Source organism: Fusarium solani, assembly GCF_023522795.1.
Source record: "Fusarium solani strain SB1 chromosome Unknown bctg00000004, whole genome shotgun sequence".
NCBI classification, from domain to species: Eukaryota; Fungi; Ascomycota; class Sordariomycetes; order Hypocreales; family Nectriaceae; genus Fusarium; species Fusarium solani.
Genome location: NW_027072152.1, coordinates 1,406,766 through 1,432,723, shown reverse-complemented (window position 1 = coordinate 1,432,723; position 25,958 = coordinate 1,406,766). Strand labels below are relative to the sequence as shown.

Sequence of the window (25,958 nt, the reverse complement as noted above, 5' to 3'; positions counted from 1 at the left end):
CTTTATTAGTCTTTAATAATAACCTATTACTAATAGCTTTCTTAGTAATTTATATTTAAAGTAAACTAATTTATATCTCTAATTGCCCCGCACTCTTATCTCTCTCTTATCTCTCGTCTTATCTCGCTCTCTTCGCTCCCTTATTCTTCTCTTCTTCCTTCCTCTTATATATTATACCTGCCTTTGCCTTATTACCCCGTAGCTTATGACAAACCATCGGTCACGAAGGGGCTGTGAGGAGTGTCGCAGAAGACGGCGGAAGTGTGATGAACTAAAGCCCACATGTGGGCATTGCAATGCCGCAAATCGAAGTTGCAGGTATGAATTGAGGCTGGTTTGGAGCGACCGAAAGGTCCAACACCGAGGGCTTCGTACGTATTGATCTCCACTAGGCCGTGATAATATTCGATTCGGTCTTGAATTTGTAGATTACCATCGCTGACTTCCCATATCAGGCACGACTCACTGCAGACTGGTTCAACCGCCACCTCTCGACTCGGTTGGACAATCTCCAGCCCCGATACCTGACAGTCTTCCAAATGGGGTGATCCTTCCACGGAGATACAAGAAGCTCCTGGAGTACTTCTCTGGGGGCGTCTTAGCATCTTTGTCGAGCCATCCGTCCATTCATCAAGATCTTTGTCGGGGGCTCATCCCGAAGATGCTATACTCGCCCCATCTTCTTTCTGCAAGCCTTGCCCTCTCTGCTGCCGGCCTTTTATCCAGGGGTTTATCAGAGGTAGAAGGCACCAGTATTTCCTACGTATTAGAGCACTTGCAATCCTCCGGTTTGTCGCTATTGCGGAAAGCTCTGACAGAGCAGCGAAAGGACGAGGTCATGGTGGCAACTTGTCTGATTTGGTGTCTAGCAGACGTCTTTGCTGGGATACAAGGAGTGCCGTCGTGGCGCATTCACCTTCAAGGCATCAAAGCCTTGCTCGATGGCCACCAACCAGATGACCAGCTTGGTACCGGTGATACCGCCATGGAGTCAGCCATGAGGCATCTCTTTCTTCTATATCGCTCTCTTCAAACACTGCCTTACTTACAGACTATTGAGCCTTCCGGTCCTTCCGTGGACTTGGGCCAGACCCTCTTCTTCGACTCCAGCTCAGCCCTAACAAGAAGCCCGAAGATAGATGGATTCTTGGGCTATAGCGAAGAACTTCTCGACCTTTTACAGCATATCAACTCCGCGACTAGAAATAATTCCGACCATCAGTTTAGTCTGAATGCGGAAGCCGATATCCTCCTGGGAAAAATCAACGGTATGATCAGTCGAGATGCCAAAACCCCGCCCGAGGTCTCGATATCATCAACACTTTCGCCTCAATATAGCCGTGACTTTTTGCTCTGTCACCAGATCTTTCAACAGGCCACGTTGATTCAACTATATCGACAACTCTATATGATGCCTTCGGCTTCACGGCCCATACAGTCCGCCGTTCAGGCCATTAATGGAATGATACAAAACATGACACAGGGCCAGCCTTGCAATACTTGGGTCGCAATGGCAATGCCCCTGTTTACTGTTGGCTGCGAGGCCTTCGATGGTGATCAGAAGGACTTCATTCTGGATAAGGTTCAGAAGCTAGAGGTTTGCATTGGCTCACTTCACGTCCACACGATCAAACGTGCACTCAAAGATGTTTGGAAAATCAGGACGGATTATCAAGACTTTGAGGGAAATATATGTGCAAGTCAGCTTCTTGGTAAGTGTATTCGTTGAGCACATGCTCTGTCCAAGTTTCGATGCTAATATACATGAATGGCAGAAAAGTTACAGTATAACATAATCTTATTCTAGAGTCTTTTAAGTGTTTACACCTAGGCTCCTCGAGAAGTATCCGAGCCATTCGTCTATGAAGCTGAGACCTGGAATGGTTGGCACCGCATGTAGATTAACTTCTCAAGTAAATGGCTTTGTTGACAAGTTGAATCCTCCTCTCCTGACCCTAGATACTCAAGCAAGCACTCTATCTAAGGTATCCAGGTCGATAAAACCATACTATCCCAATGACTTTTGTGTATCAAAACATTACTGATCAAATTCAGGAGCCAGGTGTTATTTGCATACCACTCAAGGCAAGGCTCATGAGGTCAATATGGTGATGGTGAAGCCTGGGTAAGACGAGACATAATTCAACCCAGTCTATACGATAGCTAGGTTATGGACATTCGAGATCTAGGTAGCCCTTTCTCACTCCCATCAATTTCACAGGTCACTCTGCTCCTTCCCCTGAATCATTCTGCTCAGAGGTCCCTTCTTGACCATGATGCTCATAACCTCGTAGAGCACATCCGCTGCTGCCATGGTAGTGTGCTCTGCGTTTGTGTCGTATGCAGGCTTTATGTCATGTTAGTCCGACTGACACAGATACGGATGGGAATACTACTCACAGCAACTTCAACGATATCTGCAGCAATGAGGTTAAGGCTCTCCAGTCCCCGGAGGATCGTTCTCAGCTCCCTAGTTGACCATCCACCAGTCTCAGGCGTTCCAGTCGCAGGCGCAAAGGCGGGATCCAGCGTATCGATATCGATAGAGAGATAGACCGGTCGTTCCGTGCCCACACGCTTGAGAATACGCTCGATGATTCCATCAGTGCCGATGGTGTCGATTTCCCGTGCCTCCACAATCTCAAAGCCGCAGTAGCCGTCGTTGTCATAGTCACTGGGCCCACTAAGGGTGGTTCGGATACCGGCATGGATATTAGTGTCGTTGGCGAGCAAGCCTTCCATCGCCGCGTGGTAGAAGTAGGTTCCGTGATTAATGCTGGCGACATCGGATGGAGAACCACCGAACACCTTGGGCTTCCCTATTGTTTGATGTTAGTGTTGCTCGTGCAATTCAGATGGCAGTGGTCCTACAGGTGTCCAGGTGACTGTCGAAATGGATCACGGAAACGGGGCCATAAGCACGGTTGATAGATCGAAGCAGGGGAAGAGTAATGGTATGGTCTCCTCCAAGGGTGATGACCCGGGGCAAGGTCCTTCCTTTCTTTGCCGGCCCAGACTTGTCTGCATCAGTCACTGGGGGGCGAGAGAGGATGCTGTAATGTCCCTCTTCAATTTGCTGAAGAGCAAACGTGTTGTCATACCTATGTGTCTGTTAATACCCCTGCCTGTAGGTAGCTGCAGAAGTCTTACGAAGTAACGGGGATATCGCCACAATCAAGGACTGTTGCCCAGCTGTTGAAAGGATTGGTGGCTAGTGGGACGTTGTAGCCGCCACTAAACCTGAGTTAGGGAGAGTTGTGCACATTGGGAAAGGAATCATACTAGAGGTTCAGGCGTCGAGATCCCTGTCGAATTCCCGAAGGTCCGAATCGGGCGCCAGGGCGGTAAGATGTTCCGGTGTCAAAGGGGGCACCTGCAAGATAATGAGATTTTGTACTCTGTGGCATCCGCTACCGTCACTCACCAATGAATGCAATGTCATATTTGATACTGCTGTGGCTCAAGCATGGCTGATACGGCAAGCGTCCAAAGGTTGTGATACCAGAAAATACAGAATCCGCCTGTAACTAGTTAGCAACTTTCCCGTTGAATCTCTGGTCGTCCGGATACCAACCTGGGTGCCGCCATCTCCAGGCAAAGTACTGTACCACAGAGACTGATGAGGTCCAGAGATGGGCTCCTGTTCATGCCCTGCGTGGGCCATGACCACGGAGGCGTAGCCCAGGGATAGCAGAGCGTTGATGAACATATTTTTGAGGATGTAAGTCAATGTTCAATAGACTTAATGGCTGAGGATGTTCTGTCCATGAATGGTGAGGCCCTTGACGCAAGTATTTATGTTCTTCATCCACATGGCAAGGCCATCTCCGACTGCTCACAGAGCTCGTACGTAACCCAAACCAGCCATAAGCCATTTCCCACTTCCCCTCATTATCATCGTAGCATCTCCCACAAAACTGTTCACGATTCTGTCACTCGATGCCTCCCCAGATCGTGGAGGCGCGTAAGTTGCCAGAATGGGTTAGCGCGGGCAATCGATGCAAAACGGTTAGAAGCGAGCGGGGCTTGCAGGTGGGTCTTCAAGCGATATCAGTCTCGTTATCTTATCGTGGCTAAGTTGCCCAAATAGGCAATGTAGGAGCACTGAGACTTGAGTTGACTGATAAGACGTTGGCAAAAGGCGCAACTTTCCTTCTATACCTTTCGTTTCGCTAAGCGAATCAACGACTTCCGGTTCTGTAGTTGCATGAGCCACTGTTGATCGAAGTATTGCCTCCAAGTTGGTTGGTATCTGGGGAAGGTGTCACATACTCGGAACAGCCTGCAGCAAGTCGGCTGCACCCTTCGTCCGATCACGATATCGGCACTTCAGCCGTTGACGAAAACTCTTCTGATAAAGATCAAATTTGGATATCGCATTAGTCACACAGGAAATTTTGAAGAATCAGCCATTGAATGTGCATCCTGGTTTGATTGTATCACCAGGCTCGCTAGTAGTTCAAACTACGTACATTTCTCTTCATCAGCCCTTCCCAGCTCGAAACACGTTGTACACACAATCAAACATCTTTGAGCATTACGAACCAATTCAACTCTTTTTCAGACATACCGTTTCACAATGGAGTCGTTTCCAGATGAGACGACTTTCCTAATTCCTCGTCCTACGAGTCCTCCACGAAAACCTCCTACCCTACATGACGATCGATCCAAATGGCTCGCAGAGACCTGGTTCCTCGTCAAAGCCTCCATTCCAATCATCCTTGCCTATATGCTGCAAAACAGTTTACAAACCGTCTCGATCCTCGTCGTCGGTCGCCTCTCACCTGAAGCGTTGGCTACTGCTGCCTTCTCTTACATGTTTGCAATGGCAACGGCCTGGCTCATCGCCCTCGGCGGAACCACCGCTCTCGATACGCTCGCTTCGAGTAGTTATACAAGATCGAAGGACAAGGGAAGCCTAGGCATCCTGCTCCAGAGGGGACTCTTTGTCTTGACAGCCTTCTACGCGGTAGTTGCTGTCATTTGGTGCTTCTCTGGAAGTCTGTTCCGGGTACTCGGCCAAAAAGAGTTCATCTGTGTTCAAAGTCCCAGGTTTCTTCAACTCTTGATCCCGGGAGGACTTGGCTATGTCTGGTTCGAGGCGATGAAAAAGTTCTTGCAGGCGCAAGGGATATATCGTCCAGGCACCTATGCTCTCCTCGTCACTTCTCCCCTCAACGCACTGCTCAACTATCTCTTCATCCACCCTCTTGGCTTTGGTCTATATGGTGCACCTCTGGCAACAGGCATATCCTACTGGCTCTCCTTCTTCATTTTGGTTGCTTACACAGCCTTTGTTAAAGGAAGCGAGTGCTGGAGTGGTTTCGACCCTGGCCGAGCCCTCACAAACCTCAGACCCTTTGCCAAACTTGCCTTCCTAGGTGTTATCCATGTTGGCACAGAGTGGTGGGCTTTTGAGATTGTGGCTCTGGCTGCAGGCCGTCTTGGCACCATTCCTCTTGCTGCGCAGTCGGTTGTCATGACCGCAGACCAGATCATCAACACCATTCCATTCGGACTGGGAGTAGCAGAGTCTACTCGTCTCGGTAACTTGCTCGGGCTTGGAGACGCTGTACATGCCCGGCGCTCGGCACACGCTGCAGCTATACTGTCCATGATCTTTGGTGCCTTGGTTCTCACTGTTCTCATGGCATGCCGATACAACATCGGCCGCCTATTCAATGATGACGAGCGCGTCATTGACCTTGTTGCTCATATCATGCCCTATGTAGCATTATTTCAGATTGCGGACGGCTTGAACGGAAGTTGTGGTGGAGCGCTTAGAGGCATGGGGCGACAATGGGTTGGGGCCCTCGTCAACTGCATCAGCTACTACGGTGGTGCGTTGCCCGCAGGAATCTATCTTGCTTTCCATGGATGGGGACTCTCTGGTTTGTGGATTGGGCAATGCGTAGCACTATTTCTCGTCGGTATTCTAGAGTGGATGATCATTGGTGTAAGCAACTGGGATGCCGAGGTTCAGAAGGCATCGGATAGGTTAGAAGGTGATGATATGGCGGACGATTCTACCGATGAAGGCGTGTAAGTCACAGCGTAGAATACCAACTAAACTTTACGTTGAATTCTACACATTTTTTGGGGGGCATCTCGCCTCCCACAGTTGTTATCTAAGTGATGGGAGGAGATGCCTCCTTTCGCATCTTGAATTTGCGCTATTTTCCTAAAGGTTGCCTCTAAAACTGAGTTTTCTCCTTTCTTCGCAAGAACAAGTTATGGATGGCTGGTTGTGGCCAGACATCATCGTCAATGCAACCATTCCCACGTTGAGATAAGCTGGGGGCGCAAAGTAGTTTGTGATAGATAATGCGGACAGGGGCCACCGCTGAGCCCTTGCGGGATGAACTACCCGGCCAATCCGGTGGTAGAGATAAGAACAGTGGCAAGGACGGTACGTCGCGCGTTGGCTACCCCCAGACCATGGCTCTAGCCGCAATCGGTCAGGGCACCCTTCGGCTGATGAGAGGCCATGTAGACTCCCTGAACAAGCGTTATCTTTCAGCTTTCTTAAACATGGAACAATACCATTCATTCCCTTACTCTGAAATATGTATATATAACCTTACCTCTCTAATCCTGCTATGATGGCTGGAACTGGTCAAGCAGTTCTCAGTCTCAGATTTGAAGCAATTCCTCTTGTATGATTAGCCTTCGTGGCGCTTGCTTTTCTCAACCAGTCTCCTATACTGGAATAGCACCAATTAATTCCATCTCTTACAAGCCAACGGCATCATGGGGTTTGACGTTGGAAACGAAAAGGTTGGAGATGGTGTGCTTGAGAAAGGAGTGATCAAAGACGACGATGCCGCCACCATTGCTGAGCACCGTATTACCGTCAATGCGTCGGGTCACACTGATCAGCTCACTCGTCAATATGGGCTTGTTGGCCTCACAGGCATTGCTGTTACGGTCAACAATGCATGGGTGGTTCTTGGGTCATCGATCTCTGTGTCACTACGTATGTTTCCTTCCCTTGGATTTCAAACCGTCATTAAACAAACATAACTAACAAATCTGGGCGCACTAGTAAATGGTGGGCCTTCAGGTGTACTCTATGGTCTTATAGTAGCAGTGTTTTACTACACATTCATCGGGCTAAGTCTGGCAGAGGTACGTTTAACCTGGGGGTTGCGGGAACATGCTAACGTTGACGGTTTGGTAGCTCGCATCTTCCTTTCCAACCTCAGCTGGTGTGTATCATTGGGCGACACTCGCAGCCGGACCGAAATGGGGACGAATTACTGGCTTCTTCGCTGGATGGATCAACTTCTACGGCTGGATGTTTGGCCTGGCATCACTCGTCCAGGTTGCAGCCAACGCCGGCGTGGCACTTTATGCTACACTTGCATCCAGCTATACCTCTGCTGCATGGCACGTGTATGTTGCTTACATGCTTGTGCTATGGGTCAGTACCTTGACCGTCATCTTCGCAAACCGTCTGGTTCCCTATACCCAAAAGATCGGTCTCTTCTTGGTCATTGTTGGCGGCCTGGTTACCATCATTGTTGTTGCAGCGATGCCAGCCCGACACGCTTCAAATCGCTTTGTTTGGAACTCTTTTCACCAGAACAACCTGACAGGTTGGGATGATGGCATCGCTTTCATGATCGGCGTCCTCAACGGGGCCTTCACCATTGGTACACCAGATGCCATCACACACATGGCCGAGGAAGTCACCAATCCAAAGAGGGATCTTCCCAGAGCAATCTTTCTCCAGATTGCCATTGGTGGGCTGTATGCCTTTGCCTTTGCGATCGTACTCGGTTACGCAATCTCCGACCTTTCCGTCTTGCAGAGCGGGTTCAACACATTCCCCCTGGCCGGGATCTACCATCAGGCCACTGGAAGTCCCGCTGCCACGTTTGCCCTCTTGTTCATCATCCTCATGTCTTCTCTATGCTGTGTAATTGGGACTGTCTTGACCAATTCTCGGACCTATTGGGCCTTGGCTCGAGACAACGCCGTACCATTCTCAAAGTACTTTGGCAGAGTCAATGAGAGCTTAAGCGCTCCGGTCCAGGCAACTCTGTTTGTCGCCGTGATTGCCTCTGGAATCGGCGCTATTCCGCTGGGGAGTCCAGTAGGCTTCAATAACCTCACTGGATCCTTCATCATTATCAGCACTGTTTCTTATGCCATCCCCATCGCTTCAAATCTTTTCAGCGGCCGTAAGCGATTTAGTCCAGGACTATTCCATCTCAAAGGACTGGGCTATGTGGTTAATGGACTTGCTGTTCTCTTTATCACACTCTTCGATGTGTTCTTTTGCTTCCGTCAGTATCCCTTTCCTTGGGACATGTAAGTTGCTAACAATTTCACAGCTGCTGCTCTGCCATTCGATGCTACAACGATGAACTACAATTCTGTGATCCTTTGCGGTGTAATGTTTATCACATCGCTTTGGTGGTTTACTTATGCTACCACGCATTACGAGGGCCCCTCATTTCATCATGCGGCTGGTTTTGACGAAGAGAAAGACTCAAATTTGTGAATAGTTTGTAAAAGTCTAACAACAACAACCATTGATCGTGTTTATACCCCAGTCCTTTTGCCCATGGATGCAGCACGCGAAACTGTGAATGTCCTTTGATGTGTTGCCCTTATCAGAGTCCCTCACCCCGAGCTCAGACTCTAGTCTAGCAGTATGTACATTCACTAGCTACTCTTACAACTCATCCTGAACTCATGCCTGACTTGGACTCGGTTCCCTTTCAACACTTTGTTGCTTCCAAGACGAGTTACTCCACCCCTAATGCTGGGCTTCACCCAATTACTACCTTTTCCGAAGCTGACTTGCGCTGAGACACGGCATATCGCTTCACATGCCACGAGTTTCTTGGCATGTGACTTGGGCATGGCTTTTAATGGGGATGTGCGAGTCACATGTCTAGCATGGCCATGTCTAAGCTCTTCCTTGCAATGATGCTTCCACCCTAGAGTACCCAGCATGGTCAAGTCGGCTTGATCCCACCGCCCACCAGACTTGTACAAGGCAAATTACCATCACCAGACTTTCGTTCTTGCATGAGTACACGAGATCAAGTTCTAACGAGTAAAGTGAGTCCAGGCCCAAGCTACAACGTCGCTGGTAGGGCTAGTGCACATGGAAATGGCACCACAGCTTGAGCCAACTCAGCATGTGAAAAAGAGTGCATATGAAATACCAGTCGAGATTCTATGGTCATCTATGACTATGACAAAAAGATCGAAACGCTTGAGGTAATGATTGTAACCCTGTCCCAAACCCAGACCCAAACCCAACTCAAAGGCGAGGGGCCAACCCTCAGCGTGAATGCTAACTCCTTGAATGAACTCCCCTATTCCATGCTAACGTTACTCCTATACCATGTAACGAATAGTTCGTCGATGAGGCTTCTTCTTCTTTTCCTTCTCCAACTCATCGTCAGAGCAGTCGGGATATTCGCCTCCCGCATTGACGTTTGCCGGCTGCGTGTCCTGGATCCCAGGCAGGACAGGAAGGTCAAACACCGGTCGGCTGAAGCGGTTGTAGGCAATGAAGGTGTCCGAATCGCCGGTGATAGCGTTGGCAGGCGTAGCCACCAACAGCGACTTACGTCGGATCTCGACAGCATCTTCCTGGATCGGCTTGACACCGAGACGTTTGTAGATGAGATTGAGTGCAGGAATAGACAGGCCGTGGACAACGATTGAAAAGAACACCAGCCAGTAAATTACGGGCCCCAGAGCGTTGATAAGGTTCGTCTCTTCCTCGTCGCCTTCTCCCGCATGTGGGAACAGGTGACGAACGTGCTCCAGGTAGAAGACCGCGCCGACTCCAATGGGGCCAAAGTAGCCCATGAATAGGGCATCTTTGTAGTTTTTTACGACCGCGGGCATAAGCTTATACAGCGCAAGGATTGCCGGAATGCGTCGGAAGAGGAGGACCATGACACCGAGCGCAATCAGTCGTGGGTAGGTCACGCCGGTACCGTCGGGGTCGTTAAAGTCCGCCCAAGGAATGACGATGCCGATGTACATGAACCCGCCAAAGTTGAGAAGCACATCCACACACGAGTTGACTTCGTCGTGTCGGCGATTGGTTTCCTCGAGGAAGTCTCCGTCCCAGTTCAGGGTGTTTCCAGCAACGGTGCAAGCGATAAGATCGTTGGTTCCAATGGCACCACAGGTGCCAATGAGGAAAAGACCCAGGGCAGTCGGGAAGAGCAAGTAAGACTCTTCATCAATCCATCCCCTATAGGCGTTTAGTTAGCTTGAGCATTTCCAGGGTGTCAGGGTTTCGCTGTATCCTTACCTCCTGAGGGCAAACTTGACCGCTCGGCAAGACGAGTATCCCACCACAGCGCCATAGGCAATGCCCATGATGACGTAGTAAAGCCAAGTTTCCAGAAACCAGTTCTTGAAAGCTTCGCCCACACCGCCACCCAGACGACCGACGTCGCCGGCTCGAGCGAAAAGCATGTGCGTAACATCGGCAGTGCTCTCGCCGTGGTCAGCCTTACCGAATGCGTGGCGCATAAGGTAGGTAGCCAGCATGAGGAAGGGAAACCCAAAACCGTCATTTGCTCCAGCCTCGGAAGAAATGATTTCTCGGAGGTATCGGGGGACAAACTTGTCTGCAAAGGGTCCCTTGGCAACAGCCTGTGAGAGGACTGGGTCGGTGCAAGTCACGCATGAAGCGAGCACCATCGCGGCGAGCAGGCTGACTTTGGGAACGGTGGCCAGAATGCAGCCAGTGGTGCAAAGCCACATAAGAGTCATGACAGGGATCAGACACATAGTCAACTCCTTCCAGCGGATCACGTTGTACTTTGCTGGAAGCTGATAGCCAGCAATTACAAGCTGAATTCCGATCACGACACGCATGAGACCCTGTAATATGACTTGGTTAGTCACGCAGTCCGAACAGCCTGACAAGAGAAGCCTACCAGAGCGATGGCCTCCGACTGTCCCTCCTGCGCCGTGCCCCATCTTTCACTGTCCAGGAACTTTGCTGATATTGGTCCCAGTATGATGCCAATGACCATAGCGGGCACTGGTAGCGAACAAGGTTAGCCACAGTCATCCAGTAGGAGGGCAAGGCCAGATGTGGTGCAACTTACATGCTTCACCTAGATACCATGCTTGCTTGATCTTTACAGATATCACACCATAAAGGACCATGAAAGCACCTGTGTCGTGTCAGTATGCCAAGGTTACACGCCAAGACTGGGCAAGACTGGGCACGAAGCTTCCAAGAAATGCACGGAAGGGATCATGACGAACCTAGAACTCCCAGCACAATGTTCAATTCGCTCAGGTTGAGGGTCGGCATTGTGACTATCCTTGAAAAATATCGGCCAAGGAGAAAGGATAGCGAGTCACTTGAGGGTGGCTAAGGGTATGAAGACGGTGTGCTCTTAAATCTGTGTGACTTGACAGAGCAAAGAAGCAGGCGCGGTAGGGCAAGAGCAAGAATGTCTTGAGACGTAGTGTCGACGCAAGGATCTTCTCACAGGCAGTCCTTCCCTTCTCACGCCTGGGACATGAGTGGAGTCAATGGCAATAGTCTTAAGGGTCAACGATGATACTATGGTAATACGAGAGGGGAGAAAAAAGTAGAGTAGCAGAAGACGGTGAGTGTGGAATGAAGGCTCAAAGAGGCGTCGTGAGTCAGGGCTGCTAAATATCTCTTTTTCCAACGCCCATAAATGGCCTGGGCGCTTGGGGGCTTTTGTACAGCGTGAGGGGTAAAAAGAGGATGCCGAAGTGATAGGCGGGTGAAAGGGAGAGGAGCAGAATGAAATGCTCAGTCTCAAAAGGCCGTGGGATGCGGCAGAAAGGGTCTCAAAGGCGGTGGTTCAGGGATGGAGCCTTTGGCTGCCTTGAATGGTGAGCCAAGCCCAGGTAGCGTGTTCACAGCGAGCGACCAGGGCAGGGGAGATGACGAGAGACACTCCCAAGACAGAAGATCTACATGGATGATTCAAGCAGTTGCGCAAGCCGTGGCTTTGGCAGAAACAGGAATAGCAGCAGGTTGTGAGCCGAGCCCGCCCGCGCATGCATGTCGGCCAAGACAACAAACATATGTCCATGTGGAGAGACTGCACATATGTAATCCCCGTAGAGGAATATGCACACCACGCTGGCATCAAACTGGAGGTCCTCGGCGACAAAGACAGCCCAAGGAGGAAGCTGCGGTCTTTCTCGACACCTCGTAGAAGGTACTGGTAATCCGGACACTTGCTCCCGGCTCCTACTCACCCGAACCCTTTCTCCATTCACGCGAGACTCTTCCCGGTTTCAAAGAAGGCTTTGTTACCTTTAACGGGATGAAGAAGCCCGAGTCTTTCCATAGCCCCTTGCAGTAGCACCGCGGTTCATGAAGCTCACAACGTAGGAGATTGAAGAGAAACCGGCCAAGTAAGGGACACAAAGTGATCGACAGGAGACAGAATGAAGCGTACAGACGACGGGTTACCCAGGCAAAAAGACCACAGCCGCCAGCCTTTCGCAATCTCTGCCCGCCCGTATAGCCCACTGATTTTCCAACACCCAAGAGAAGCCAAGTGACCAAGACTTCTTGGCTTGTTACAACAACTCTGGACCGTGGAACCGCCATATCCAATAACCACAGTGGCATGACGGCCAAGTCGCCGCCAGGAAATGGCATTAGGGGCTGAATTTCTTGGCTGGAGGTTGAGGAAGCGTAGTGCTTGGCGCTTGGCGCTTGGCGCTACTTGGCGTCTACGCGGTTGTCTTATTATGCTTAAATTTACAGATGCTTCAGGCGGAGTGGCGCTATTCGTCAGCCAGCCAAGATGCTCGGCCTCTGGGCATGTGGATCCGTCGTGCGGCCAAGAGGTCCTCCCAAGAAGCCCAAGACTCGTCGAGTGACCTGTTGTAGCACCGTATCCCGCCAGCTTACGGGCTTTCAGGGCGTACCGGACTTGGCGCCAGGAGAGACCGAGAAATGCCCAGACACAAGAATGTACGTACTCGATGCCAGCCCCGTCTTCGCCCTCTCAGCCAAGGTTGAAAGAGTGTCAAGTTCCCGCCACCACTTATCGCGTATTCGAGGCTGTTGCAGCAGCGTGTCGTCGGATATGATATCGCTGGCAAGCGCTGAGGATTTGTTGTGGCTAAGGGCCAACGCGGCACGCGCAAGTGCTTCATTCCCCAGGATAGACCCCGTTCATGTCATTTGCCGCCGCCCCGGACTTCGGTAGGTCTCGACAGCGACGTCACAGCTGGCAGGTCAAAGCCAGTCGGGTGATGCGTTATTTTCCACCTTGTCAACAGAGCTTATCAGAAGACTCAGTCAGAAAAGCCTCACACAAGACCCAATATTGAGCCCACGCACCGTTTTGACCCTGCCTCACCGACAGAAGAACTGTGCGCTGTAGCCGCGGATCCCCCGGGACGGTGCCCCGGCCTTGTATTACCGAGTCCATCAAGTACCGATGCCTCTTTCGGTCAGCAGAAGCCAGGCACGGACGGCTTCGCCGTGGGTTTCTTTGCCACAAAATCGTGTGACCGATGCTCGTTTCAACACAGGTGGTTACCCATGTCATAGTCACACCACGAGTTTTATCCAACGTCGTTAGGCTATTCAGGCTTATTGCAGGGAGTGCATCCGTGTTGTAGGAGCCTCCGCTTTTGAATCTTGTCTTGAAAATACTCTAGGAAAGCAACATGTCTAGTCAGCGAATGTTTTGTATTGAACACCAGAGCCTCCTTTCTCTCCCTCCCCTCCGTCTAAACGCCAGGTATGAGAACTGCCCTTCCCGATATAGGATATGGAGAAATGTAAAACGCAGAAACAGTCATCAACTCGGCATGCCAAGTGCTCTAGATAATGATCAACTGCGGCATTGGTTAGCAGAGATGCCTAGGTCATGAATCAGACTCGCATACCTCTATAAGCTTTTCGGTTAAGTCAAGATAATCACGATTGATCTCTTCCATCGACCCAAGCGAACAAGATCGCCACAAACCGCCAAAGCCCATTTTATCCAATGTCTCGGTCAGAACTGACATTGTGCGAGTGGCCCGTGAGAACTTTGGGTTGGACGAGAGGGTCCGTAGCAAAGTGTGCGCATTTCCAAGGGTTGTTGAGTTCTGGCTATGCAGCAAAGTGTCGTCTAGCAAGGACCTTATAGCTCCGCACCTATTCGTTGCTTTAGCATCGGGTTTCAGAAATGTGCATCTGGGAGTAACTTACAGGTTCACAATCACACCAGGCCGGGCAGTGGCCAGCTCATTGAGCCAACTGAGACTTCTTGACTGAACAGTGTCCTCCAGGTACTGAAAGTCGACAAGCTCGATGGCTGTGATGAGCAACAGCTTGTCGTCAGGCATGGTGCCAATGTCATGTAGGCCGCGCGAGCCCACTGTTCGGCCAATCTCGTCAGCGTTGATACCGGCAGCCCACATGCTATCCTTCAGTTCCTCGTGTCCCACGGCACGCGCCAACAAGAGGTTGAGATATGGAGATTCCTGCGCAAGTTCTGCAGTATCTTCCTCGTCATCATCTCCTGCAGACGTCATCTCCAAGAAGGATGAAAGAACGCGCATCGTTGTTTGACGCGTCATCGTATCAGTGAGGCCCCTCGCCAGGCAAGCACAAACAGCAAAGTGGAAGTTCTCCAAGTCGAAGTGAATGCCATACACCTCTTCAAGTGGCAAGGCCGCCTCATCAAGCGGATTTCGTCCTTGCAGTAGGAGGGGCGCCATGTTGCTGCCACGAAAATCTTCTCCAGTGCTAATGTTCGCGAGGACCGCCTCAAGGAACTGGGCAGTACAGTTGAACAGGGTTGCAGGCACAAGCCGCACGAGTGACATGGCCAACCAAAAGAGCTGCAGGCCGTAGCGTGAAGCAGATGGAAGCTTCGCCATCATTTTCGACAAGGAGGTCACAATGGAGACCAGCATTTCGCTGTTGTGGTCCTCGCCAAACCGGCTGATGCTGTTGCGCAGAGCCACGAGGACTTGGTAAAGTAGATCATCGTCCACCTCTTCTCGAGCCAAACAACCCATCACAGCAAAAGCCCGAGGCTGGATGGCAGGATTGTTCTGAAATGCCGTACTTGCCACAAGACTCATCCACCTTGACCGCCAAGTATTTGCCAAGTCCACAGTGGGTGCAGCGACAGAGCAGATTTCAAACAGGGCTGAGGCAAGGTTCTCGGTTGCTGAAAGTGCCGGGCCGGCTTCCTGGGATGTGGAAACTGACGCACCATCGCGGGGCCAAGCCGGAGGGGCTGTGAAGATGTCACTGCGAGGATCGCAGAGGAAATCCAGGCATGCCCGAAGCTTGCTGGCCTTGGGGTCTTCCAAGTTGAACGACGTGCACACCGCATGAACCGAGTTCACCAACAATCGATAAACAAGGAGTCGAATGTCTTGGGTACCAGTGTTGGCGAGCATCGTCACAATGTGGAAAATTTCCGGCAGGAAGAGCTGGGACTGCACACCATTGTCGAATGACAAGGCCAAGCAAAACCGCAGCAGGATGCAGATCTCGGCCCAGACTGCGTTGTCCGGGAGATACTTCGTCGGCCGCAGCGACGATCGATTGAGCGCTTTGCGAAGCCTTGAAAGAATCTTGCCACGCAATGTCACCGTGCCGATACCAACCACGATAGAAGAGATAACTTCCAAGGGGTCGTCATGCGAGCCATAGCTCATGGCGGTCTTCAAAAGTTCATCGAGGAATATCTCGAGTAAGATCTCATCTTGCGTAATCCTTGGCCACACAGACTGCTCGAGCGCGTAGATGAGAGCATGATCTTGGACAGTGACGTCGATCAGCTTCCGGAACAGAATTGCGACCTTCTCCCTCCCCTTATCACCATCTAGCTCGTTAGCCAGTATGTTTGTCCGTAGGCCGGGCAGCCAAGGGGCCATGTAGGCAAGGCTCAAGGGTTTTTGCTCATCAGGGAAACTCTCCCAGCCCACGAAAAATTCAGTCAGGAAATCTGACGTCAGTTGGGGTTCAGTCAGTGCCAAGTCCTTGCTGATATCTACAACAAAACGAGTCGGGTCAAGCGGAACAGAGACATCTAAACAGCCATGGTGAGAATCTGTAACCAAAAGATCGATGAGGGCAGGGGCTAACCTTTGGTGCAAACTATTCTGGAAGAAGAGCTGAACTTGAAGGCCCTGCAGAGCGCTCCAAGCAAGTTGTATGATGACAACCTCAAGATGTGATCGTGGCTCGACAAATTGGCAAGCGAGAGATTCAGGAGTGTTCCCGGTACGTCCTGTGGTCGGATGAGACGTTCAACCGACTTGTGTGTCCTGTTGTCTTTTCCATACTTGGCCTTGGCGCCCCGGATAGTCTGCAGAACATCTGCCTTTTTAGGGCTTGTGAAGTACATCACAATCTTTCCGTTGTCTGCTCGCAGTCCAAACGCAGAGTCGTCTTCAGTCTGGATTGATGTCGGGGCCTCGTCAACCTCACCAAGGCGGAAAATATCATTCACAGTGGTGCCTAAGCGGAATCCAGCAAAGATCTCTTGCTTCTTGGTCGTTGTGACTTGCACAAATTGACTTCCGACCTTGATGATAACTTCGATCTTGCCCTTTGACTTGGACAGGCGAGTGATGGGTTGAAAGACGTATCGCGTATCCGTAACAACGCTTATTGTCTCTTTTGGTAGGTGGAGCTGGCTGAGGTGGAAGTGTGCTTGCAGGTCTTGAAGACTGCCAATCAAGTGATATTCAACATTCTTCGGATTGAAAACGCCATTCTCATTTTTGGTGCACACTCTCAGCAGCCGCCGGAAGCACCGTTTGAATGCACTATTCATGTTGTAGACGTAAATTCGGGTCAAGTTCTGCGAAAGCTCCGTGGGCGTGAGAAGCTCCAGTTTCTTGAACAAGTCATCTTGGGGCTCGTTTCGGCCATTGTAACATGTTGCGTCAATGAGAAGGCCGAATGGGCGATGCCATAGCCTACTGGCGATCTTGAGGTAACAGTAAAGCAGGGTGTCATAATCAATACTCTCGGTTTCGATGTGACGAAGGATGATGCAGATAATGGACAAACCGTCTTTGCTCTCACCTCCGTCATACACAGCCCGGGCCGTGAGGAAGGACTCAGTACTTCGAAAGGCGTTTCGAAGCATGAAGTTCTGAAACCGTGAGTACAGCGGCGGGCTGTTCGAGGAAACTTGGGGTCTGTTCCACGAAACAGCCAGAGGTGGTGGTCCAAGATTTGCAATGAGATTTCTCAGTGGCTCCAAGACTGGGGAGCGGCCTCGAGCAACATCACCAGACGCCCTCACAAACTCCTTTCGTTCCCGCGCAAGAAGTGTCTGCCGGACATGATCCCAGTGGTCGTAGAGGAATCGATGGAGTGCCACGCAGGATCCGAAATCAAAGGATTCTGTGCTGCCTTGGACCTCCAATTGGTGAGGAGGCACTGAGATTTCCCGGAGAAAGGTCGTGACGTGGTAGATGTTTTGAGTCAAGAAGTCGTTAAGGGGAAACATGTATGGCTCTTTCGCTCCAAAGAGAACATTGTTGGCGAGGTTTTGAATGACCTTGGCAATAAGGAGAAGTCCACGTCGCATCTCCTTTGAAGGTGCAGTGGATACAAGGCCCTCGGCCTCCGGGGCAACGATAGCAGGGCAAAAGAAACGGAGGAAGATGAAAGCACCAACGGCGGTATACTTGGCGTCGGGGAACCTTGGAACAACAGCGTTGGATATCTAAAATGGTCAGGAATAACCTTTCAGAGGGCTTAGGTAGAACTTACAATATGGCAAATCTTTCGGAATGCTGGTGGGATGTTTGACGATGAAGCACAGATGTCATCGATAAAGACCTTGGCTACAATTCGCAGCTGCAAGGCGTTCTTCTGCAGTTCGTCTGTCGTGCTCACTCTTGCCGGGTCTAGTTCCAGATCAAGGTCCTTTGAGGTGAGCATGAGACGCTCCAAAACCTTTTGGAGGGTGGCTCGAATGTAGGAAGCTCCCTTCCATTTGGCGTAAACAGAAAGCATTTTAGTTGCTACACAACCTCGTCGCAGGATTTCGGCCTCATTTTCTATAACAGTTATCAGTCACCCGAACTGAAGCTTTTATTCGGGAATTGGCAAGTATCTCATACCAGTGTCCTCAATTTCTTGCTTGATAAGGGCCTCAAGCAACTCAAAGATGAGTCCACGTTGCTCAAACACAGTCAGCAGACAGATTGAGAGCTCGTCAACATCAGTGCTCGGACAAGCGACGGCCATAGAGATAGCAAGTGACATGTCACTTGTCAACAACTACTTTAATTAGCAACAGAGTGGAGGATCGGGAATAGTAAAGGCCACCGTACCTCGAGAAGCTCTTCATACTTTTCGCTCACTGCAGAGTCTGTCAGGTTGCTAAATTCAGTGCCCTGGATGAGAATGTTGTAGAGAACTTTCACGAATGCTGTGCGGATCTCAACATTGTCGTGATAGCCTATGTTCAGAGAATGCTTCAGTCCGACATCGATGTTCGCACTAAGTAGGTTCGAGAGAATTGTGATAGCCAACTCGGAGTTGGATGCGGCCTCTTCGCGAACCGCGACGCTCATACCAGTGTCGGATCTGGTGAGTTCGGATGGCTCGTGATTCAACAAGGAAAGGAAGCGATTGAAATATGTGTGGAACATCTGGGACTTCATCTCACTCATCCCGGCATCAGTATGGCTGTCAGATGGCTGCAATGGCAGTCGGAACGTCAAGTCGGCCAGCGACTTGAGGCATGCCTTGTCCAGGTCCTTTTGAACTCTGGCCATGTCATCTTGTCTAGAGCCAGGCCCATGCTGTGGTGAGCGAGGGCGCGCTATCCAGCCAAAGATGTATTCGAGCAGCTGGTTTCGTATCCGAACGTCATCTCGCAGATTCAGGTGTTCCTTTCGTTTTGTGACGACCTCGCACAAGTGACAGACGCGGATCTTGACCCTCAGGGTGTTTGGCGTATCAGAAACGCCATCCAGGAACTTTGCAAAGTTCAGCGTGAGAGCGCCCAGGTGAACTGAGGAAGCGGCTCCCAAGTCCGAGGGACTCTCAAGTCGCTCCACCAAAGCCCGTAACAGAGATGCAGCTTGCTCAGCAAACACTACCTCACTGTCTTGAGCTTTGTCGACGGGAGCGAGAGCGCCAGTGAATAGGACCTCCAGCTCGGACTCCAAGGCTCTGAACAGAGGATGGTAGAGGGCGGGAGATACCTCGCTTGCGAGCACGTCACGCATTGCTTCGCGCACTCTCACATTGGCACAAGCCAAGAGTTGGATACTCAATCTCAGATATCGTGTGAGAAGAGGCTCTTCGTAGTGTTCCGAAGACACACGATCAATCCACCTTAGACCGCCAAGAGCAGGTTCTTCCAGGATGATGGCTTGGTCGGCTGTGCAGATACCACCAAGAGATGCCAGGAAACCTGAGTAGTTGCGCCATTCGGCCAGAGCCTTTTCGTCCACGGCCTCTATAGCTGATGTCGACACATCCTTCGCGAGGTGAATCCAACGGTCAAAGGCGGTCTCCCAGGCATTCAGAATTCCAGTTGTCGGAAACACCATGCGGCGTAACAAGCCCCGAACTCTCTTTTGAAACGCAACAAGTCCAGTGAACCGGAATGCGCGTGACGAGATCTCGCTAAAGACCTCGCCGTTTCGGAGGACGGAGGCAGACGATTTGGCCGATGCTGCATGCTTATCGACGATTGTGCACTCTTGAAGGAACAACCCGATGCATGAGGTGACGAGCTGGCAAGTCGTGATACTGGCGGAGCAGAGGGAAATAAGGAGGGTGGTCTCGAGCTTTGACGAGGCGCTCACAACATCCGACGCGTCTGCGGGAACCTCGGCCAATTCCTACTTCATGTCAGCGCTGATTTGTGACGGCAAGCAGTCGATAGCATTGCGATGCGACGTACCGGAATGTGCTTGAGTAGGAGAAGGCGTGCTTCCAGATATTCTTGAAGCTCGAGCAGGCCCTGCTCATCCTTCTGGAATGTGATTGACTCGCACAAATTGAGCAGAACCTTGGAGCTGCATGTCTTGTCAATGATGAGGAAGAGAAAACAAATCGCGCAACTGACCTTCGGCTCCAAAGTTCGCCTCGGAGCTCTTTTGTTCCAAAGTGGCGGCCGGTGTCGAATTTGCGATACGCCTCAAGGTGACCTTTGAAGAGTCGGTCTGCAACGCCGGTCGCAAGCCTCCGCACAGACGGCTCCTCGGACAGGACACAAAGCAGGAATGATTTGAAGAAACCACTGTCGGATCCATCCGCAGATAGGTCATCCAGTAGGCGAGCGGGAGATGCATCCAGGAACTGGAGGATGCTGCACACCATCTCAATCCCTTCGCCGCTCCTCTGGCTCGATATGCCGGTCGCCTTGGCGTTTTCAGCCTATTCCATCAGCTCCAATCCCCACCACACGGGTCGATTGCATCTCACCTCAAGCTGTGTTCTCATAAAGGGAACTGCCGTGTCAAATAACTCGTGGTACCTCAGAGCGTACGGTTGTTGCGCAAAATACGAGCAGCCTTGGACTGCTGCGAGCTTGAAGCTGTTGGGCGCATTGGGTGCTATACAGGATTCGACAAAACCACTAACACTGGTATCAAGATTAAGGTGAGTCAGGCTCACAAAGGCCGCAGTCATCATGTCTTGTTCAAAGAGCGCAGAGTCAACGGGCGACGTGAGGCGGCGAAATACAGCGTCTCGAACTTCATCCTGAACATCCAGAGCATAGCTCACAAGGGCCGAGTCGGTCTCAACGTCAAAGTGCCGAGCAGCGCGGAGCAAGGACACGAGACAGTAACCCGCCTGCTCATTGCGATTTCTCAAAGCTTTCCGTAGTCCGTCGAGGAACGACACCTTCTTCACCATGCTGCTGCTCTTTGCTTCCCGCAGATTGCTCGCAACCTCAAAGACGTCCGGCAAGAGGAACAGCAGCGACGTCTGCAACGGGTAAAAGAAGCCCTTGCGTCTACCATTCTCAGTCGCGGCTTGCGCCATGTCGAAAAGAGTGTCGGCGCCGCCATCAAGACGCTTATGAAGCTGGTGCAGCTGAACGAACTCGCGCGGGAATCGGTCCAGCCATCTCATAACCAGGAGAGGAGTGACTACTGCGATGGTATTTTGGTAGGGCTTTCGGAAATGGAGGAAACTAGAACAGAGTTCCTGTATGATTAGACCAAGCTTGCTGCCATCAACCCAGAAGAAAGAGAGCAGTCGCAGAACTACAAGAGCTGCCCTCTCGGCATCCTGAAAGGATCCTGCGGTAGTGGTGCCCGGCTGAGAAACGGCAGTAGTTCGAATGGTGTAAATAACACTTCTGAAGTACTCAAAGGCAGCAGTCCAGCTGGAGGCCGTGACGTATTCGGTTACCGTCTTGACGTGCGTATCCATCTCGGCCAGATGGGCCCCGAACTTCTCGTCACTTGGGGGAGCAATACTCTCGACATCGGACAGGATAGAAGAGCTTTCGGGGCGAGGAATCGCGACATTTTGTATCGAAACTCGGTCCAAAAGGGTCTGGGCGGGGAGGACGTAGTTCTCGGGGATGGGTTCGAGTAGATGCTTGAACGCGTCCAGCAGGCGGCTCACGATAACCTTGTCCAGAGGGGGTGGAGTCGGGCTCGCGTTGGAATCGGCATCTTGGACCAGAGAGGCCCAATGCGCGGAGCAGCAATCCGCGATCACGGCGACAATGTAGAGCTCGGAGGCCAGGACATGGCTAGGGTGCTCAGCGACACCACTGTATGGGCGCGCAAGGTCTTCGAGGAGGGCTAGGAGAGCTTCGACGACGATGGATATGGACGTGTTTCCGAGCTCGACCAAGGTGGCTCTCGTAACGTGAACGATGTCGTCTTGTTGCAGGCTCTGGCCGCTGGTGCCAGCTCGATGGGGGAGCTGTTGGGTGCTCAATGTCAGTCTACCTATGCTCAAGAGATCCAGTACAGCCAGCGGATGGCAGCGCTCAGCTTACTCTAGTAGCGAGCCTGTCGACCAGACAGCCGACCAGGCTTGCGTCGCCGTTCATGGTCGCAACAGCATGGAGCGCACGTTGAAGGAGGAATCAAGTCGGGAGTGGGAGTCGGACGTCCATTCACTGCGAGCCAGCCAGGGTCGCTGGTGTTGTCCCAAACCCCGCGAACGGTCCCCACAGGGTCGCACGCGTGGGGGAGCTCACCTCCTTGATAATTGCCCAGAGACCAATGCCAGAATTGGAGAAACGGGAGTAAATCTTCATTTGTTGCCTCTTCGCAGCTTAACTAGTATACTTCATCATTGACTAGGGGGTAGCCAACACGAGCAAAGGAAGCAGGAGACATCTCGCAGAAACACACAGACATTTGTACACATTCCAGACACCACGCCACTTTTCCCAGCTCGACAAAGGCTTGCAAAATCCATCCATTACGTAGTAGGTAGCTGTCGCTTCGGTGGTCCTTCCAAGGAGCCGACATGTGAATCAGCGAGCTCCTCAGCTCAACAAGGGAGCGTTACCATCGCAACTATTGCTTAGAGATACGAACTTGATCAAGATACCCAATAATTCCCATTTTACTTATCCCCGCCTCTGCTTTTAGATTCCCCAACTACCTATAAGACCGTCCATCCCGATACCCCCCGGAACCCCTACCTCTGCCATAAGACTGGCCACCATGTCCACCTTGTCCACCATACCCTTGATACCCGGGAGGTGTTTGGATGGGTGGAGGACCTCTAGGCTGATTGTAGCCTGAATAACCACCACCACGGTAGTTGTCGTGGGGCCGGTTGTTGTAGTAATTCGGCGGAGGAGGTGGCGGCGGGACTCCAATGCCGAATCCGGGCGCGCCTGGTGGTGGAGGCATCGGCGGAGGCCCGCGTGATTGATAGTGCCCATCCGATCTGCCATATCCGTTTTGTGGTCGTCCATACTGGTTTGCTCGCGACATTCCAGGCCCATTGTAACCACCCCGATCATAGCCTCCTCGCCCATAGCCGCCCCTGCCCCCCCTGTTGGCCTTGCTTCGAATGATCTCAACGTCGCTGGGTGTAAGTGCAGGCTTAGGCATCTTGACCCCACGCAAAAGCATCGACTTGTGGGTGTGGGATGTCTGTGGGAAGTCGTAATAGACCCTGGATTATTATTAGCCAAATGAATTCAACAGGACCTAGGGAGGAGGGGGGAACTCACGTCACAGAACGGTCGTAGTCAAGGTCCGGCATGGCTTTCCGCTCGAGGGGATACTTCAGCTCGCCGTGAGGAACATAGCCATCTTTCTTCTCGACCTTGCCAGATAGCCCGTCACTCTTTTTAGGGTCCAGCTTGAACTTGGAGTCTCCCTGACGTTTCGAGTAGAACTTGGTCAACACCTCATCATACAGGCTCTCATGGCCTTCGGAGAAAATGAGCACATCTCGACCCCTTTCGTTCCTGGCCGAATCCTCAGGACTCAGCTCCGGATATTTGCCCTGCACCGCTGCCAGAAGTCGGGGCATCTCAATGAAAGGAAGCAGGGCAATTCCTTGCCAAGCCATCTTCTTTCCGTTGAGATCAACCTTGAAATCTTCAGGGTAAAAGTCAATGATGGGGCTCTCTGGGTTGAGCATGAGATCGTGGAACACCTCAGGCAATGCATGACGAGACGCGGCAGGCAAGACGCTCATCAGCTGTTCGAAGGGCCTCGATGTCCTGCCCTTTTCGAAGGTGATGTTCATCTTGGCCAAGTCCTTGAAGTCGGCCGCGAACGGGGCATAGTGATAGGGGTAGTACCATTCCCAGGAAGGACATCCCTGGAAATAGTACAGCAAAACCCAAGCGAGTCCCTCCACATACGCCCGCGCGACCGAATGACGGAACTCAATGTCTTTCGGGTCCTTGTGGAACTTCTTCTCGTAGTAGCGGTCGGCATAGCCATCTTCCCAAAGGCGAACTTCATCAACCGGGCCTTCTTCGGTAGCTGGTGCTGGCGTCGTGGTCCCCGGGGTTCCGGTAGTCGAGCTGCCATCCTCTTCAATTTCAGAAGCTTTCCGCTTTCCAAGCGCTGAGGGGGACTCCTGAGTAGCATCCTCCGGCTTTGCAGTAGACAGCGACTTCTGCGACTGCAGCTGGGCTTTGAGAACACTGGCAGCGCTCTTGTTCGCCACATTCGCGTCCGGGGCGGTGCTTCGGTTGACAATCATGTCATGGGTCAGGGGCTTCTCAGGTTTCGGGTAGGATGCGATGGGGTGCAGCGCCATACCCTGAGATGGGTTCATGTGACCGTTGATTCGAGGAGCCGACTGTCCACTCTGACGCCCGCCTCGACCATTGTTCTCGTTCTGGAGTCTCCGTCTCTTGTTGTTGGCTTCTCGCCGATCCTCCTGCTCCTTTCTTCGCTTGAAGATGCCATCTTCTAGCTTCGCAAGCCCGTCCAAAATAACCTGCGCTCTTTCCAAGTCGATATGTCCATCCTTCGTGACATAACCGCCCATGACAGGCAAGTTGTCCTTCCAGAGCTTTGTCAGCGTGTCGATGCCATGCTCTCGGATCTCCAAGGCCGGAAGATGAGGCAAAAAGTCGTTACCGACGAAACAACACATGAAGATCCAGTCATCAATGGCACGCTCCAAGTCAAACCGGAAGGGCAAGTTCGATACACTCAGCTCGACCTCCAAATACTCACGCAGCACGGAAACGTGAAGCCAGATGAAGGGCTTCAGGGTGACACCCTTGTCCTTCTCATCGTGTTCACCGTCCTTCTTCTTCTCCTCGCCGCGACAGTTCTGAGCATCGTGTCCCTTTTGTCCACACAACTTGCAGAGACGGGCCTTCTGCTCCTGAAAGAAAACATCTTCACGTAGAACTCGGAAATGGGGTTCATGAGTGGCGAGGCCTAGCATGATAAGATCTGCGTCAAGGCCGTAGATGACATGGCGAGTGTTTGGGTCGTGGTCAGGAGAGGCGCGTTGAGATCGGACGAAGGACATAATCTTGTGCTCTCCTTCTCCAGGAACAGTGGCATCAGAAATGATGACTTTAAGCTTAGCCCAGCCAGGATCCGTATTAAGCTTGTATTGGCACCAGTATCTCAAGCTGAGCGCGAGGATGTCCATGAACGGAGTTCCAGGCGTGATGGAGTTCGAGTCGAATGCTTTCTTGGTCACACTCTCCAAGCTCTCGGCCGATAGGCTACCCCCATTCTGCTGCTTCAAGAGCTTAATGAGCTCTTGTTTGTCCTCTTCCTTTTCCTTGGCGTCCTGAGCGGAGCGGAAACGTCTGGATCGCTGTTGGTTCATCTTGGCTCGGGGCGCAACACCATCTGCGAAAGATTACAAGTTAGTATTCAGGCCTGAAATGTCACGTAACGCACTCAAAAGTCAATGAGAAAAAGAACGTACCAACTGCAATCATCAGGATCTTTCGCGGTCGCACCATGTTGACAACACGATCGGTGTACCGGAATACCTCGAGCATCATCTCCTCCTCATCCTTGGGGGCGGGTCTGTCCTCGGGATGAGAGCAAGGATGAACGATACCGTTCATGTCGAGGTAAAGGTTATCAAGCTCTTCGCCATTTGGGTTTGGCCGAGTTGTATCGACGGGAATCGTAGATCCATCTTCGAGCGTGATGGGCTGATCCTCAATGACTGGCGAGATGATCTTGGGGTACTTGTTGGAAAGCCATCGGAAAGCCGCCGGAATACCCATCTTGCCGGTTGCGCGTTTGTTGTCTGGCCGAAAGCCAGTCGCAGGCTACTCGCGCGAATCGAGGGACGGACAAGAAGGCAGGCGCAAAAGCCTGTAGGTAAAGGAAGTGATTACGTTTATCGGGTCGGTCGCATGGGTGTTCTCGGAACGAAGGCGGCGCAATCAAGGGAGATGAAAGCGATTGCAGTGAATCGCGTTTCTAGTGACAAAGGTTATGCAGGAGAGAGAATGTGATGCTGCCTGTCGCGAAGATCCTTTGAGAATCAGCCCCTGCAGACCCTGCCCAAGCTTATCGCAATGGCTTATCGCCTT

General features: G+C 51.7%; 6 protein-coding genes across 6 annotated transcripts; 3 read left to right on the top strand and 3 right to left on the bottom strand.

Moving 5' to 3' along the window:
- Positions 1-296: 296 nt before the first annotated feature.
- MRS44_007535 (uncharacterized protein) lies at positions 297-2,189 on the top strand (the record flags this gene model as incomplete). The annotated part of the gene is made up of 4 exons (XM_065620567.1): positions 297-318; positions 456-1,712; positions 2,056-2,125; positions 2,168-2,189. 4 exons carry the CDS (start codon positions 297-299, stop codon positions 2,187-2,189), a joined length of 1,371 nt encoding a protein of 456 aa, XP_065476639.1.
- A 26-nt stretch (positions 2,190-2,215) lies between these two features.
- Positions 2,216-3,709, bottom strand: MRS44_007534 (uncharacterized protein; the record flags this gene model as incomplete). The annotated part of the gene is made up of 7 exons (XM_065620566.1): positions 2,216-2,347; positions 2,401-2,819; positions 2,872-3,101; positions 3,151-3,234; positions 3,283-3,373; positions 3,425-3,521; positions 3,575-3,709. 7 exons carry the CDS (start codon positions 3,707-3,709, stop codon positions 2,216-2,218), a joined length of 1,188 nt encoding a protein of 395 aa, XP_065476638.1.
- An 870-nt stretch (positions 3,710-4,579) lies between these two features.
- Positions 4,580-6,046, top strand: MRS44_007533 (uncharacterized protein; the record flags this gene model as incomplete). Its single annotated transcript, XM_046274033.2, has 1 exon — positions 4,580-6,046. The coding sequence occupies one exon, from the start codon at positions 4,580-4,582 to the stop codon at positions 6,044-6,046; it is 1,467 nt and encodes a 488-aa protein (XP_046128926.2).
- Positions 6,047-6,750: 704 nt separating this feature from the next.
- MRS44_007532 (uncharacterized protein) lies at positions 6,751-8,509 on the top strand (the record flags this gene model as incomplete). Its single annotated transcript, XM_065620565.1, has 4 exons — positions 6,751-6,976; positions 7,085-7,128; positions 7,181-8,291; positions 8,340-8,509. 4 exons carry the CDS (start codon positions 6,751-6,753, stop codon positions 8,507-8,509), a joined length of 1,551 nt encoding a protein of 516 aa, XP_065476637.1.
- Positions 8,510-9,357: 848 nt separating this feature from the next.
- Positions 9,358-11,311, bottom strand: MRS44_007531 (uncharacterized protein; the record flags this gene model as incomplete). The annotated part of the gene is made up of 5 exons (XM_046272226.2): positions 9,358-10,231; positions 10,292-10,869; positions 10,926-11,032; positions 11,100-11,168; positions 11,263-11,311. 5 exons carry the CDS (start codon positions 11,309-11,311, stop codon positions 9,358-9,360), a joined length of 1,677 nt encoding a protein of 558 aa, XP_046128928.1.
- A 2,516-nt stretch (positions 11,312-13,827) lies between these two features.
- On the bottom strand, positions 13,828-25,646 carry MRS44_007530 (uncharacterized protein; the record flags this gene model as incomplete). Its single annotated transcript, XM_065620564.1, has 13 exons — positions 13,828-13,842; positions 13,894-14,146; positions 14,201-16,040; positions 16,097-17,693; positions 17,741-18,030; positions 18,094-18,253; positions 18,307-19,830; positions 19,893-20,007; positions 20,058-20,368; positions 20,417-21,903; positions 22,611-23,092; positions 23,151-25,257; positions 25,337-25,646. 13 exons carry the CDS (start codon positions 25,644-25,646, stop codon positions 13,828-13,830), a joined length of 10,491 nt encoding a protein of 3,496 aa, XP_065476636.1.
- Between the last annotated feature and the right edge of the window lie 312 nt (positions 25,647-25,958).